Source organism: Rhipicephalus microplus, chromosome 5 (assembly GCF_043290135.1).
Source record: "Rhipicephalus microplus isolate Deutch F79 chromosome 5, USDA_Rmic, whole genome shotgun sequence".
Lineage (NCBI taxonomy): Eukaryota > Metazoa > Arthropoda > Arachnida > Ixodida > Ixodidae > Rhipicephalus > Rhipicephalus microplus.
The window spans coordinates 105,658,321-105,675,074 of NC_134704.1; the positions used below are offsets into that span (position 1 = coordinate 105,658,321).

The window sequence follows — 16,754 nt, forward strand, 5'->3', positions numbered from 1 at the left end:
AGTGAGAGACACACCTACAGAATATTGAGCGGTTCTTATGGCGCCTCAGATGTGCACAATCATTGTTTTTAATTGACCATCGCACAAGTATGTACGCTGAATCATGAGCAATATTGGTTGGCGCTGCGGGTGGTTTCGGCCGTTTGGTGTATAGTTTGGGCGCTTTGGTGCCATTTACAATACCATTAAGGGCGGACAAACAGACTCATCCAAAGACAGATAGATAGACAGACAGGAAGACTAAATTTTTTCCGTCGAAGGTCCCCCAGAAAGACTATCATCTTTAAAAAGAAAGGGACCAATCATCCTTATGCACGGTTGAGTTGCAACGCACCGAATGCAGCTGAATGGAAGGCTCCGAGTAGGCCAAGAAAAATATTTGTCGAAGAAGAAGCACATTGGGACAGCGTGGCACGTTACAAAAACAGCAGTGTGCGAAGCACGTGCCTGAGTGCGTAGCACTGGTCCATCTGACTCTGCAAGACAGTTCATTCAAAAGCAGCCGCAGATGACGACACCATGCCGGGTTGACGACGAAGTCTGGTGGATGTGAAGAAGGGGTGGAGGTGGTCATAGGACTCAAGGAGGCGGCGTGCGCACTTGAGGAACGGTGCAAGGTGGGTGATTTGGCGGCTACCGGCGACAGCGTCGCGGAAAGAGAGGACCTTAAGAACAGCTGCACCACCCCGCTTGTTGGTGTTATTTACTGAAGTGTCGACACACTCCAGCGCTTGGCAGCGGGTCATGGAGCCATCTGACGAGGCGAGAACAACGGCGGCTTTGTGCTTGGCCTACCAGGAGGGGGAGCGCGGCTCGTTGCTGCGTGATTGCCACTTCAGTTCAGACAGCGCTGTGAAGTCGTAGTACAAGGTCCCTTACGGTGACTGCCACCATAGCCGAGGTGGTGGTGGTAAAAAACATTTATTTAAAAAAAAATCTACTAGAGAGTGCCGACGTGGCCCATCGGCCTGCTAGAGTGGCAAGACCCTATTCCGGGACGCCAGTGAAGCTGGAAGCTTCCCATGCACGCTCCACAAAGGAGCGTTGTGCAGCCAAGGTAGAGCAGCCGAGCAGGTGCTCCTCCCAAGCCTCTCTATTTGGGATAGCAAAAGGGGATGAAAAAGAGACTGGATTAACTGGGCACGATCCTACGACGTGATATGTGTCGGCGAGGACATGACAGGTCGAGCAGGTGCCATTGATTTTCGGCAAAAAGTGCCTGGCGCCCGCCGGACTGATAAAGGTGTTCGTCTGCAGGCGGCGTAGCAGTCGTTCGTCCGCTTTCTCCAAACCGCGTGCGGGGTCCGGGTAGAGGTGGCGCGAAGCCCGGTAATAAGCCGGGCTTCGCGCCCGGCTTATTACCGCGAAAGCGCGTCAGGTTGGTATTGCCAGATTTCGTCTCGGGACATGGAGGGGCAATGGCCCGGACAGGAGAAGCGCGGGCAGCGGCATTTGCCGCCTCGTTGCCGGGCAGGTCCGAGTGGCCTGGGGTCCAGACTATACGAATGGGATGAGGGTTAAAGCACCAAGAGGCTGCCTGTAGTAGGCTAGCCGCCAGCGGGGCTATGGAACCCTGAAGGTACTGAGAACAGGCCGAGCGCGAGACCGTCAGGATGGTGCGTGAGGCAGGGTGAGAGGCGGCCAAAGCTATGGCAACCTCTTCAACGTGCGTTACTGTGTCTGCTCGAAAGGAGAGGCCATCGACGTGTTTGCCCTCTGTAATAACGGCAGCCGTGAAGTGACCCGAGCGGGAGGGACCCGAGACGTCCACGTAGAAAACACCAGGACGATTGGAGTGTCGCGTGTGAAGGGCCGCGGTGCGTGCTAGTCTACGACCAGGATGGAGGTGGGGGTTCATATTACGGGGTAGAGGTTCCACCCATAGATTTTGACGCCAGAGCTCTGGTACCGGCTGCAGAGGGTCTTGGTCAGATATCAGGTTAAGGCCAAGTCTGTGTAGAAGACGGCGCCCTGAAGGCGTCTGCGACAGTCGATTGATTTGGTTAACGCGATGAGCTTCGCGCATCTCTGCAAAGGTGCTGTGTACCCCAGAGCCCCGAATCGGCTGTTGGAAGTTGAAATAGGTAGGTCCAGAGCGCGTTTGTATACTGAACGAAGAAGGACGTCCAGCTGGTGCTCGTGTCGACGACGCAGGCGAAGGTAAGGCAAGGCGTAGAGAACGCGACTGGTCACAAACGCGTAGACCAATCGGAGGGACTGAGACCCGCGGAGGCCACCGCGCTTGGTAGAAACTCGCCGTATCATGCGGCTCACCTGTTCGCTGGTGCGTCTGAGGCCTGCTATTGTGCCCTTTGGATCCAAGGACGATGTGAGGTGAAGGCCAAGAACCCGAATATTTTGCACTGACGGGACGGGCACGGACGGAAGAAAAATTTGAGGCGGCGGTAGCGGAGAGACTGAAAGAAGAGCCGATTTAGCTGGAGAGCACTCCAGGCCGCATGAACCAGCGTAGGTGTCCACCAGAAGGGCAGCCTTTTGCAGGCGTTCTTCGATTTGCGCTAAGGAGCCGGTGTTGGTCCAGATTGTGATATCGTCCGCATATAGTGCGTGTTGTATTCCCTCGACCTCGCTTAGAAGAGAGCGGAGGTTCATAATCGCCAGGTTAAAAAGCAGAGGAGACAGGACTGCCCCTTATTGTCAAACAATAAAAATTGGCAGATCCCACGTACAGTGGGACTTGATGATATGCGAAGCACGAATGAGAAATGTTGTACTTTAAAATGAGTACAACATTAAGAAGTGGAGGTAAATGATGCCGTACTTGACTTCCGTGCCACGATTACCATGTTTGTTAGAGTCTTTTATCTTCGTCATCTATTCACGTCATGTCATACCAAATTTAGTATATGTGGAGCTAGCAAAGTGGCCGCGAGCACGCTATGAGAGTGGTATGTTGTTGTGTTCCTGCATGAAACGCGTGTCAAGATTATCATGTTTGCACCAGCCATATATTTCGTCATCCATTAACGACACGTAACACCAAAGTTACGTAACACCAAAGTTAGTGGAGCTAGCAAAACGGCAGGGAGCGCATCATGAAGGGCCAAATATACTCAAATATAGCGGCGACGCGCGTGCACGCTGGGCACAGCGACGCTACATGTGCAAAACGCGAGCATTTATAGTGTGACGCTAGGTGCGACCGGCGTCCGTCGGCGCAGCCCGACGGCAATCGGCGGGAGAAGGCGACATTCGCTGCATTTCGCGCCGATTTGTTAGGCAGACAACACTGAGTTTCTCCGTTTCGTGACAGAGGGACACCGGACGAACTGAAACGCGCATCCGTCTAAGCAATGTAGCGCAGTGCGCGCCTGCGAGCATACGGCAGGACCGGCGCCTGGCGTGGCAACGCCGGCGCGACGCGACAAAATGAACGCCGGAGTCTGGCCGGCGTGCACGTGCACCGCGTCACGTCGAAATGTATTGGCGTCTTGACTTTGGCATGACGTCATGTACTCACGTGACACGCATCTCATGATCATGTTTGCACATGTCACCTACTTTCGTCATCCATTGGCATCGCGTAATACCGAGTTTGCTACATATGGAGCTATCGGAACGGCCGTGAGCGCATCATGAGTGTAGCATGTAGTAATGTTTTACATTACACGCATCTCATGTTTGTCAATTTAACACCAGTATCATACCTTCGTCATTCACTCTCGTCCCGTAGTACCGAATTTGGTATATGTGAAGCTAGCTAAACGGCCGCAAGCGCATCATGAGCGTGGCAGGTTCACATGTTAGTACATGACACGCATGCCATGATTACAATGTTTGCAACATTTACATCCCTTCGCCATTCTTTCACGTACCATAATACCGAATTTAGTATATGTGACGCAAGCGAAACGGCCGCGAGCGCGTCAAGAGCGCGTAACGTAGTCATGTTGTTACATGACACGCATGTCATGATTTTTAAGAAAGGGTCTGTCACTTGTGTTCGCCATGCAATCAAGTCATACCATACCAGTTTTGCAGCATGCCATGTGAACGGAACCACCGCAAGAGCTGCAGGACCATGGAATGTAAATAATGACACTTATGACACAAATTTCATGATTTTTTTGTTATGACTTGTCATGAATGTTTTACATACAGTCATGTTATTTCATACCAAGTTTGGTATCGATATCATTATCAGAACGGCCAGGAGAGCTAAAAGTCGTAGGCGGCTAGATAGATAGATAGATAGATAGATAGATAGATAGATAGATAGATAGATAGATAGATAGATAGATAGATAGGCTCAATGTCGCCGAAGTTCGCTAAGAAATGCTTCGGATTCTAAATTAGCAGCATGCGCGTTAACTAAATATGGACTGTGGATCTGTGTGTCCAAGCGGAGTATTCTCTTTCTCATTGCCTATTAGTAGCGATTGGCATGTTCGAGTAGCAAACACAGGTCCATCACTGAGTTCTTCGCCCCTCCTTAGGTTTTCCTCCTGCGCGACGCTGCGATGAGCACCAGCGTGAACGCCACCACCAGTGTCAGCGTTAGCGTCCACTGCTTCGCATCTACACATGGATTGCTGTAGCTGAAGATGATGCAATTCTTGTGCTTTTGATTTCAGCTGTGATATCCTCAAACCGCGTTGTCCCCTGACTCGCTATTCTTTCTTCCTGTCACTTAAGGTAACAAATTTTCTTAACATAGTGAGTGGGACAATCATAGCTCATGTTGAACCAGTTCCGTTTCCGGCGTCTCATGTAACTGTCAGCAAGATGCACATGAACCTCTTCAAAGATAATGCACTTCATAATGGGACGGCAGTACAGCCACACACGTACAGAGGAAATGACATACATGAAACAGGCTTTCTCCGAATGAGAGCCCTATTCAGGATTTGGCTAACAGGTGCACTTTCCTAACACCTTGATCTGTTCATGTGCTAACAGGTGCACTGTCCTAACACCTTGATCTGTAACACCTTGATCTAACAGGTGCACTGTCCTAACACCTTGATCTCCACAATCGATCAGACTAATATTATCATTCAAGTATAAAGAAATAGGTATAAGTCACACAGGTCCCGTTAATTAGGGAGGCATCATTTAGGGAGGCATCTACGGCATCATTTACCTCAACCTCGAAAAGTTGTGCTGATTTGTTTGTTTGTTTGTCTGTTTGTTAGTTTGTTTGTTTGTAGCCTCTAGTCCATAGCGCATACCCAGTCTGGGAGATTGTGCAAGAGAATATATAGTCTCATATGGACGATAACTGCACTATTTCGTACAAGAAAAAAAAGAAATATTTGTAGAATGAAGACAGTATAATGAAGAGACTATTTTAACTATTTCAAAAATTATTTGAAAAAATTATTTTATTGTGACTTATCTACCTGTGTCATCCGTGCTTCGCATATCATTGATACCCACCGTAAGTGCGATCTGCCATTTTTTCCGCTAGGTGTCACGGGCACCGTTAATTCAGGAGGCGATCGCCGGGCCGATTCCAAGGGCCGAGGTATCGGCCCCCCGAACCGCACCACGAAAGCGTGGACAATTTAGAAGTGGTCCTATTTGGTGCGCCAGCGGACGCCGGCTGTGGCCCAAAGAACAAGTCAGAGCCGAGAGTTGGTAAACAAACGAAATTATATTTTCAATAATGGCAGATCAAAACAACACACAAGTATGCACACTCCACAATGGTTGAGTACACTATGTCACCAAACAAACAACGTACTACAGTACATTCAGCCACACTCGAAACAACGGACACAGACAACAATACGCACTACAATGCAGTCGCATACATTGAACAACCAAGGCATTTAAAGACTAAAAAATTAAAAAAAATGTCTTTAAAGACATTTAAAGACATTTAAAGACCTTTTCAGTCGAAAGTTTTTGGAACAAATGTCTGGATGATACTCGTCCCAGAATCACTCACTCAAAGTCCAGCGTTGTTGTCGTTCCGCTGCCCTCAAAGTTTCTCTTCCAGGAAACCTCGCCGAAGTTTCTCTTCCAGGAAACCTCGCGTCTTCAAGTGGCCACTCTTCAAGCTTCCAACTTTTTTGCCGGAAACACGTCGGCTTCACACACGCAGCTGTTGCCACGCGTCTTCGCTCGATAGTCGTAAACACACACTCTTGCCTGTAGCTCGAGTCGTCACCCCTCAGGTGCAAATCATCTTCTTCTCCTGCGTTGTCTCTACGGACAAAACCTTCGCCGACTACATGGCGGAATTTCTACGCGCTCTGGCGCTAACTTCCGTCTTCTCCTGATCTCTCACCTCGGCTGCCCCTATAAATACCTTCCGCGCGAGATTCCAGAAAGTTCTCCTCATTTCGTCGGCGCGATACGCAGCGAAGGCTGGGGAGAGGGCGAGATGGTTCGAATGCCGCCCGCGACGGATGACTCAACCCGGCAGCACCACGCCCCTTTCCATCTAGAAAGTTCCAGTGCTTGCTCGGCGCCGATGAGAGGAGGTTCGTCGGCGAACCCACGCTTCCGAGGCGAGAAGGACGCGCGTGCCCGGGGAGTCCCTGTATGCTTTTTTTCTTTCTATTTTTTCGTTGACCTCGCGGCGTCTCTCCCGCGCGTTATCGCGAGAATTTGGCGGCGCGCCCTTTTTGAGAGCTCGTTTTGTGAGAGTGTACTACAACCTACTCATCTACAAGCTTTTGCCCTACGAGACGATCATATCTTAGAATATGGCTTTGTGGCATGGTTCCCATCCACCTAAAATCAGATTGCTATTATTGAGGATTTGCAACAAAAAGCTATGCGTTTTATCTCTATCAGATGCAGACGCACCGACTAGCTCATGCAGATGCTATCAGTGCTGAATGGTAATACAATAACTAGTCGTGTAGTGCTATTCCGACTCAAATTTTAAGTACCTCATCATGCATAACAAAAATGAAGTAGATTCAAATGGCTTGATTTTCTACAACAGTTCCAACGAAACCCGTCATAAGGAGCACTTCAAACTCCCAGACTACGTTTGCTCCAACAATGCGCTTAGCTTCTTGTCCTTTCTGCGAATGTTAGGGAGTGGAACGTCTTATCCGAAACGGCGGTTACAGAGCCCCCTGTTTAAAAATTTGCGGAACTTGCTGGTGAAGCCGTTCTATCAACACCTAAGCTACGCTGTATTTATTGTGTTCATCATTGTCTTTCTGATCTGCTTGTGTAATGGTGGTGATGCAAACTGATAGTTATTTTTGTATCATATGTTTGTCTTTTTTTCAAATTTTAATCTATTATTACGCTGATTATGAAACTGAGACAATGTTATTGCGTTAACTTTTCGTATTGTTTAACAAATAGAGGGATAATGATGTAACGCCTTACTGTTAGTTTTGTAACCCTATAGATGCAATTTAAACCTTTCTGCGTAAGCAGCACTACGTTTGTATTTTCGCAAAACCACTCCTGTGGAATCCTAGACGGGATTAAAAAATCCCTAAACAAGTTATAAAACAAATAACTTAATATAATTTGTGAAGGTAATTGATTCGGTCGATGTACAAGCAGTCATGGACACACATTGGATTCAGGCCGTCCACGAAAGACATAAAAATACAGCGAAAGAATCCAAGAATGTATGAACAACCACCGAAGTTTTTTTTTTCATTTAAGAAAGTGACAAAATCCTAATAAAGAGTTTAAGGCAAAGAGACGTGGTCTCAAAAATTCTACCAACCGCATGTTTACGAGTTTTGAGGGCTCTAGAGAGGGAAGAGTAAGAGATAGGAGCGAATGGAGAGTACTTTTGCAAATTGCAGTGCACCGATGACAATGAATTGATGAGCAACTGAGGAGATGAAATACAAGTCATGGTAACTGCATTAGATATAAAAAGCAGAAAAAGAGACCTCAGAATAATTACGCATAAAACTGTAGTAACCAGGAACAGTCTCGCGAGAGAACTGCGCTTTGCGATACGTTGCAAAACACTAAAGTTCGTAGAAGAATATGTTTGTTTAATTCAGTTAGTATCCGTTGTGCTTAACCATTGCAGTGAAGTATCATAAATAAAGGCGTAATAGACGAATATTTCATAAAATAAATGCTTGAATACCAAGGAGCCCAGATATCAGCGGTCGTAGCCGGAAATATTATAATCATTTCGTATTTTTTTTAACAAAATTGACACACATGGAAGCCACTAGTATAAGGGAACTACAAGACTTAACCAAAAGCGCATTCACATTCAACATGACAAACAACAATGATGGACGCCTGTGAAAGTTTGGGGATCAGGAGAACAAAAGTCATGATTTGTTTCATCACTGGGAAAATTTTGGGGATTGTTGCTTTTGAATTGCGGAACATTACTTCGAGAATGAACATGTACTTTTTACGAAGAGCACTTTTAGTGGGAAAACGAATTCAAGACATTTTTGGTGAAAGCACTTTTTTCCGTCACAGATGCCTCTTGTTGGTTGGGGACGATAAAAGTGCGATTGTTGCAGCCAGTAATTGCGAGGTGAGTAGATAACAGTGTTGTTGTTTTTTGTCCCAGCCTGTCGGCATGCATCATCCTTCCTGTGGTGCCGTGACGTCGATTTACATGAGCGCAGCAAGACAGAGTACACCTTGTCCCACCAAGAAATAAGTTCGCTCTCTCTCACTCTCTCGACTCAACGCTCGATGCGTTGCCAGAGACTGGAACGGTGCTCGTCCACTATAGTTACGTTCCATCACCCACGTGAGACTACACACTGCACAACCTTTTACCATCCACCCCGTATATATAGGCACAGGATGCTGACATTCAGTGTAGTGCTAGTGGAATAGTTTTTGTGCGTAGTTGAACAATATGAATCCACAGCGTGTGCGTACGACGTCCTTAGGACGTCTTTATTCATTCATCCCCAGGTGTAAGGTCAATGGTGGGGTGACATTCCCGACATGCTTTCCCGACATGCTTCGCACCTCCCTAGTTTCGTAGCTCGCGCTCTGCTCGTGCAGCTGGCCGACTCGGCGTGGCTGCTGCGGGGCTTGTGCCAATCGGCGAAAGTAGATGAGAAGCCAAAGCTTTGGATAAGCCAGGCTCGGCTGTTTTAATGTTTGTTTCTTGATGAGCAAAGCTGCAAACAACTCATACCGGTTGTTGGATACACAAATTACTCAGTGAGTGAGAACGTGTGTGGCTAATATTTATAGTTGCTGCTGTTTCGGTTACTCTTAAACTGCCGCGAACCTATTAACTCTTTGCCACCTATTACTGGGTTTTTCTCAACAAAGTTTTAAAGTATTCGTATACGGGAAGCAGATATGTCGATGCCACAGCATACTTTATATTGGGCAGGGTTCTCTAACACTGGCCTATACAAGGTACATGATTGAGTTAGCACTTCGCCGCTGCGGTAATCGGTCTACCGTCACCTGCTACTCAACATGCGACCATGCTTAGCTATGTGGCATTTTAACTGCGGAACTGCCAAGTCGAGCAAGTTAATGTGCTATGAGAACTTTGGCATAAGTTGACCTACCAAAAAGCAATTAGAAACTAATATAAGCTCATCACATCACAGCATTTTTGCGTTTCGTTGTCTGTGTTCTTCAAACGCTTTCGTGCATTGCGTACTTCATTCTCTGAATGGTGTTGGAATTTAACAAAAACACCCAAGAAGTCTATACTGAGTGCATAAACACAGATGTAAACAGATAGCTCCAAAAAATATCCTGCTAGACTCATTCTGGTTTTGGACAAAATATATAGCAAAGCAAAAGTCGGTGCTGCAGCCGGCAAAAAAAGCAACTCTGAGCCGTATCAGGCACTCCTTCAGCTGGACTTCCCTTAGAACTGGAATTTTCTCATCGCCTGATCTGACTAAGACTTTTTTATGGCGTAGATCGGCACATGTGCGTGCATATTAAGCGGCAATCATGTTCGGACATTATAGATGCGGTAATAAGGGTTTTCTGCGGCGGCTGCGTTTCCTATGGAGGCGGAAACGTTGTAGACCTGTGTGCTCAGATTTGGGCGCACGTTAAAGAACCCCAGGTGGTCAAAATTTCCGGAGCCCTCCACTAAGGCGTCTCTCATGATCATATGGTGGTTTTGGGACGTTAATCCCCACATATAAATACGGCTTCTTTACCAGCACGTCATGAGGTGTCTCTGCATGTCAGAGTTATTGAAGTAATTGCTCGGGGCTTTATGTTTCTAACTCATGATTTGACTCTGAGGAACGCTGTACAGGCGGCCAACGCAAATTTTCACTATATTCTGTTCTTTAACGCGCACTTAAATCGAACTAGTTTAGATCATATCATATCTCCACCGTTAAATCGAAATACTGTAACCTTCCGTGAGCAGTCGAGCACGCGAACCGCTAAATCTACGTGGTGGTTAATATGTAAGCGTTAAAGACTTCGCTTGGATGTCGACCTCTGCATCGTTCTTAGTTACTTTTTTTGTAGTGTGTGGCTTCTTTGCATTTTTTCATTCAGTAGAGTTACTGAACGAAACCATAAGTGGGAAAATCGTGACAGTCACTCTTTCTTCGCACCTCTGAGTTGATATTACGAGATGCCTCCTAGACTTGCGCATTCGCAGACAGTCCTTCCCAATTCCAAGTTTATCTAACCGTAGTCAATGTTACCCGCTCATGATTGATTATTCGACTCTGTTGTTGAGCTGCCACAAACTTGTAAATTTTAAAGCTGTGAAAAAGGTGTCACTAAATATACATTTTCGACAAATATTGCAGTGTAATTCACCAGCGATTCACCTGCCAAGCATTCATCAATATTCTGCTTCTTTGGACGAAGATTTATCTATCTATCTATCTATCTATCTATCTATCTATCTATCTATCTATCTATCTATCTATCTATATATATATATATCTATCTATCTATCTATCTAGCCACCTACGACTCTTAGATCTCCTGGCTGTTTAGATAATGGTATCTATACCAAACTTGGTATGGCATAACGTGACTACATGATGAGCATATTTGACTAGTCATAACATGAATATCACGAAATGTATATCATGAATGTCATAATTTACATTTCATGTTCCTGCTGCTCTTGCGGTGGTTTCGTTCACATGAAGTTGCAAAACTGGTGTGGATAGACATAATTGCATGACGAACACAAGCGACAGACTCTAACAAGAAAATCATGACTTGCGTGTCATGTGAGAACATGACTACATGCCACGCTCATGATGAGCTTGCGGCTGTTTTGCTAGCGTCAAATACACCAAATTTGGCATTACGGTACGTGAATAGATGCGTAGGTATGTGACCGCTGCAAACATGATAATCATGAGATGCGTTGTCATGTAAAGACATGACTACATGCCACGCTCATGATGCGCTGGTGGCCGTTTCGCTAGCGCCACATATACCGAATTCGGTATTACGGTACCTGAATGGATGACAACGGCATTTGACTGGTCAAAACATGATAATCATGAATTGCGTGTCATGTAACAACATGACAACTTGCTACGCTCATGATGTGCTCGCGGCCGATTCGCTAGCTTCACATGTACCTAATTTGGTATTACGTGACACGAACGTAAGACAGAGGTAAATGACACATCCAATTTTATATAAACACAACAAGCGTGTCACGTAACAATATGGCTACATGCAGCACTCATGATGCGCTCGCGACCGTTTCGCTAGATTCAAATATGTCAAATTTGGCATTAAGTGATGTCAATAGATGACGAAGGATTGTGACGGGGTGCAAACATGATAATCATCAGGTGCGTGTCATGCGAGAACATGACATCATGCCAAAGTCAAGACGCCAATACATTTTGGCGTTCATTTCGTCGCGCCACGCCGGCGTCGCGCCAGTTGCCGGTCCTGCCATATACTTGCAGGCGTACGCCACTCTGCGTTGCTTTGACGCATGCATGTTTCAGCGCGTCCAGCGTCCCTCCATCACGAAAAGAGGCCGACTCCGTGCTGTCTGGGTAACGCATCTGTGCGAAGTGCAGCATGTCGCATTCCGCGCCGGTTGCAATCGGGCGGTGCCGGTGGACGCTAGTCGCGCCTGGCAAGAGACTACAGAGTTCTCGCGTTTAACTAACGTATAACGTCGCTGTGCCCAGCTTGCGCCCACGTCAACGTCACGTTAGAGTATATTGGGCCCTTCATGATGCACTCGCGGTCATTTCGTGAGCTCCACATATACCAAATTGAGTGTTACGTGACGTTAATGAATGACGAAGGTATATCACTGGTGCAAACATGATAATCATGCCACGCGTGTCATGCAGGAACATGACAACATACCACGTTTATAGCGTGCTCGCCGCCGTTTCGCTAGCTTCACATACACTAAATTTGGCATCACGTGACGTGAATAAATGACGAAGGTATACGACACATCCAAGCATGATAACGATGACACGGAAGTAGTGTACGGCATAATTTACCTCCACCTCGTAGCGTTTGGTGATTTTAAAGTGGCATGTCAACCTTCCTCATTCGTGCTTTGCATATCATCGATTCCTACTTTACATAAGATCTGCCTAATTTTTAGTGTTCTTTAGTTAGTGTTTCTGTACAATAGTATGAATGGGGGAATATACAAAGGTGGGTCTGTATAAATAAATATTTAAAGATGGAATTCCGCATAGCGATTCAGCAAATGTCTGTTCAAAATGTCTTGTTGCACACCATGCAGGTACCAAAGAAACTTAAGGTACTTAAAGTTTGCGCCGTATACAAGAATTCGTGTGTTCGTGTCGTATGCAGAAACTTACATATAGGCAGCAGGGTCTTAAAATATCTAGATGGGGCCCTGAATTGACGCTGCCGCCAGTGTGTCCGCCGCTTCATTTCGTGTTAGTGCAGTGTGACTCGGCACTCAAACCAAACGAACAAGAAGAACTTGATTGGATATATCTGTATAAAATTGTACTGAACAAGGCGATGTCATCGGTACTCTCAGAGCAGTGCAAACAAACAAAAAACGGTTAGTGTAACACGGTTAGTGAAGAGATATAAGCTGAGAGCTTGCGTATGGTCAGACTCACTGCCATTAATTCTGCCTGGAATACCAGCGTAAGTTTGGGTAGTCACAGTGAATAAGACCGATTGATAGCTGTGAATAGATGCCTTCTCCTGCTTTCTTGGCATTATCGGAAGCATTTGTGGCTATAACTGAACTTATCAGGGGGCTATCAAGGTGGTCTTCGAGCAACTCATTCAATGATTTGATCAGCAAAAGTTTGCCATGAGCCCACCCGCGATCGTCATTCTCCTCTATTCCCCCCGATCAGCACTTGCTGTCGCCGCTCTTATACTGTCCTGTCCCTTTCGACGAAAGTGGAGAAAGTCTGGTGATGCGGTAGCTGCAAGCCCTGGCCACGACGGACCGCACGTGGCACACAACACAACATGCCAGCTCAGTCAATCCACGCAGAGGGGCCAACTCCACCACCACCCAACGATGGAGGCACACCGAACTCGCTCAGGTTGACAAACATAGTCGTCGGAGATAGCATAACATAACGGCGATGCTTATGGTGCAGCGTTAGTCCATACAAGTCTTAAACTGTTGTGTCGTTTCTGTTGTAGCTCTCCAGACAGGTTGCGTATCGGTGGTGGTTATTCTTTAATGTGGCAGTTGTCGAACGCTTGAAATCAGCTGCGTGTTCACGCTCTTTCTGTGTGTGTCTTCTTCTTGTGGTGTTTTTTACGCGTCTAGAAGTTCCCTAAGTTTGAATGCTTTTCTTCAAGGAAACACTCACTCAAATTTTAGCGCTTGTTGTTGACCCATTGCACCTAAGGCTTCTCTTCCAGGAAACTTTCGCGTCGTAAATCTCGGCACTTCACTAACGACACTTCTTCGCCGTAGCACGTCGGCCACTCAAGTACTGCGACTGCAGATCACGTTTTCACCCACGGGTGTGAAGACAAACACTTTTCTCCAGCTTGTAATAAAAGGATTCACCCGCGAGTAGAAAACATTTTCATTTTTTTCGCACGCTGGCACGAAACTCATCTCCTGATCACCGTCATCAGCTGCTCACTTATATATACAGTTCTCTTGGGTTGTGGAAGTTTTGTTGGTGCACTGCACAGCAAACGCTAGAAAAGGGGCAAGACTTTTCTCGAACCTTCTGCGACCCGTGACACAACCAGGCAATGACTCGCGTCTTCCTTCTCTATGTTCATGGAGTTCGCTTGGCGATAGGTGAAAGAAGGTTGTTCGCTGTAGAGGCGGCGCCTTCGGCAAAGAGAGAAGGCACGCACGTGATGCCTTTGATGCTTGTTTCATCATTGTGCCACCTTCTGTCGGTGCGGAATGGCGCCCGGTATTGTCCCAGCCGCTAGCACTCAGCGGCGCGCACTTTTTGTAGTCGTTTGCGACCACCTCACCACCACTTCGCTTGTCTTCACGAAGGGCCGCCCAGGAGGACGAGCTTGCCACGTCCTCCAATGCCTGCACGGGTAGCCTGACGCCGATGAAAGGAGCGACATATTGCATCGCGACTGAGACGTGCCACATCTCCTCGGGCATCATCGCCGTGGTGTAATAAAGGCCCCGAAGTATCTGAAGCAGCCGGTGCAGCCAATACTGGTCGCTAGTTACGAAGCGGGATATCGAGGCAGGCCGACTCTAGTTGTCAGAGCTCCTTGCAGCCGCTATATATACGAAGGGGCTAATAACGGGAGCTGAGTAGAACTGCCTGATGGATGTCGAGGAGCACACTTTGGAGCCGCGTCCTTATTGTCGGGCTCAATGTCCATGGCCCGGGGGCGGGGAACTTTCCGTTCGGCACCAAATTTAGGGGTTTCGAGGCGGCTCGGCCCGGAACCTGTAGGAAAGACGAGGAGCCAGACCAGGAACCTTGTTCACTCCTCTAAGCTTCTGGCCCAACTGCCCGCTGCCAGCGGCAGTCACGTGTCACGAGCGCACCCGCGGTCATTGTTTTTCTGTTTTACCTTTGATCGGCATGCACGCAGTCGCCGCTCCCATATTTTGTTTTTTAATGCGACAGGTATTAAATGGACACTCTCGGCTGGATTTTCCCACTGGCGACCGCGTCGACGTCATCCACCCTATATGTATGCGTATATATATATATATATATATATATATATATATATATATATATATATATATATATATATATATGAAAACACAAGAAAGAAAAAAATCCAGATACAAAAATTGGCAGATCCCACGTACAGTTGAAATCGATGCTATTCGAAGCACAAATTAGGAAGGTTCTTATGTCACTTCAAAATCACAACAACGCTACGAGGTGGAGGTAAATTATGCCGTACAAGACTTCCGTGTCGTGATTATCATGTTCAGGTGCGTCGTTCACTTTCGTCATCTATTCACGTAACGTGATGCCAAAGTGTGTGTATTTAAAGCTAGCGAAACGGCCGCGGGCACGATATCAACGTGATATGTTGTCATGTTCTTGCATGACACGCGTGTCATGATTATTATGTTTGCACCAGTGATATACCTTCGTCATACATTAACATCACGTAACACCAATTTTGCTATATGTGGAGTTGGCGAAACAGCCGTGATTGCATAATGAAGGGCCCAATTTACTCCGATGCGACGTTGACGCGCGTGCACGCAGGGAACAGTGACACTATACGTTAGCAAAACGCGAGAACTCCATAGTCTCACGCCAGGCGCGACCGACGCGACCACTGTCAATCGAAGCGGTCCGATGTGAACCAGTGCGGAATGCTACATGCTGCAATTCACACTGATGCGTTCCTCAGACTGCACTACGTCTGTCTCCCTTTGTGACGGAGGGACGTCGGACGCGCTGAAACGTGCATGCGTCAAAGCAACGCAGTGCGGCGCACGCCTTCGAGTATTTGGCAGGAGCAGCGCCTGACGTGGCAACACCAGCGTGACGCTACGAAACAAACGCCGGCGCGCACGCGCATCGTGTCACATCGCAGTGTATTGGAACCTTGACTGTGGTATGTAGTCATGTTGTCACACGACACGCATCTCAAGATTATCATGTTTGCACCAGGCACATACCTTCGTCATCCCTTGACGTCACGTAATACCGAATTTGGCATGTGTTGACGTCACGTAATACCAGTCACTGATAACACCTAATACCGAATTTGGCACGGCTGCTAGCGCATCGTGAGTATGGCATTTATTCATGTTGTTACATGACACGCACGTCGTGATTATCCTGTTTGGATGTGTTATTCATCTACGCTAGCCATTCGCGTCACGTAATTCCAAATCTGGTACATGTGAAGCTAGTGAAATGGCCGTGAGAGCATTATGAGCGTAGTATGAAGTCATGTTTTTACATGACACGCATGACAATTTTATTATGTTTGCATCACTCTCATACTTTCGTCACCCATTCACGTCCCGCAATACCAAATTTGGTATCAGTGAAGCTAGTGTAACGGCCGCAAGCGCATCATGAGCATGGCATGTAGTCATGGTGTTCCATGACACCCATCTCATGATTGACATGTTTGCACCCATCACACACTTTTGTCATTTATTCACGTACTGCAATACCAATTTTTGTATATGTGACACTAGCGAAATAGGTGTGAGCGCATCATGAGTGTGACTTGAATGTAAACATTCGACAGAAGTCTGTCTGGTTGGGTACGAAAGTGAGAGATTAGTAGGGGCGAGGCACCCGTTTGTCCATCGTTGTCCAAGTGTATAACAATTGTTACATTTTGACCTCCAAGGTGGTGCTGGTGGGAGATTTTTTCTTTGCGTTGCCGAATAATAAAAAATAATGCTGAATGTACATGCCAATGGCTGCTAATGGGGA

The 16,754-nt window shown here is 46.9% G+C and overlaps 1 protein-coding gene across 1 annotated transcript in view; it reads left to right on the forward strand.

The window, feature by feature from the left end:
- LOC119173397 (uncharacterized) overlaps positions 1–16,754 on the forward strand; it is a 73,088-nt gene that overhangs the window by 12,256 nt on the left and 44,078 nt on the right. Inside the window, exon 3 of the mRNA XM_075895840.1 lies at positions 8,401–8,458. Coding sequence (XP_075751955.1) covers positions 8,401–8,458 — 58 coding nt within the window. The remainder of the gene's footprint in view (positions 1–8,400; positions 8,459–16,754) is intronic.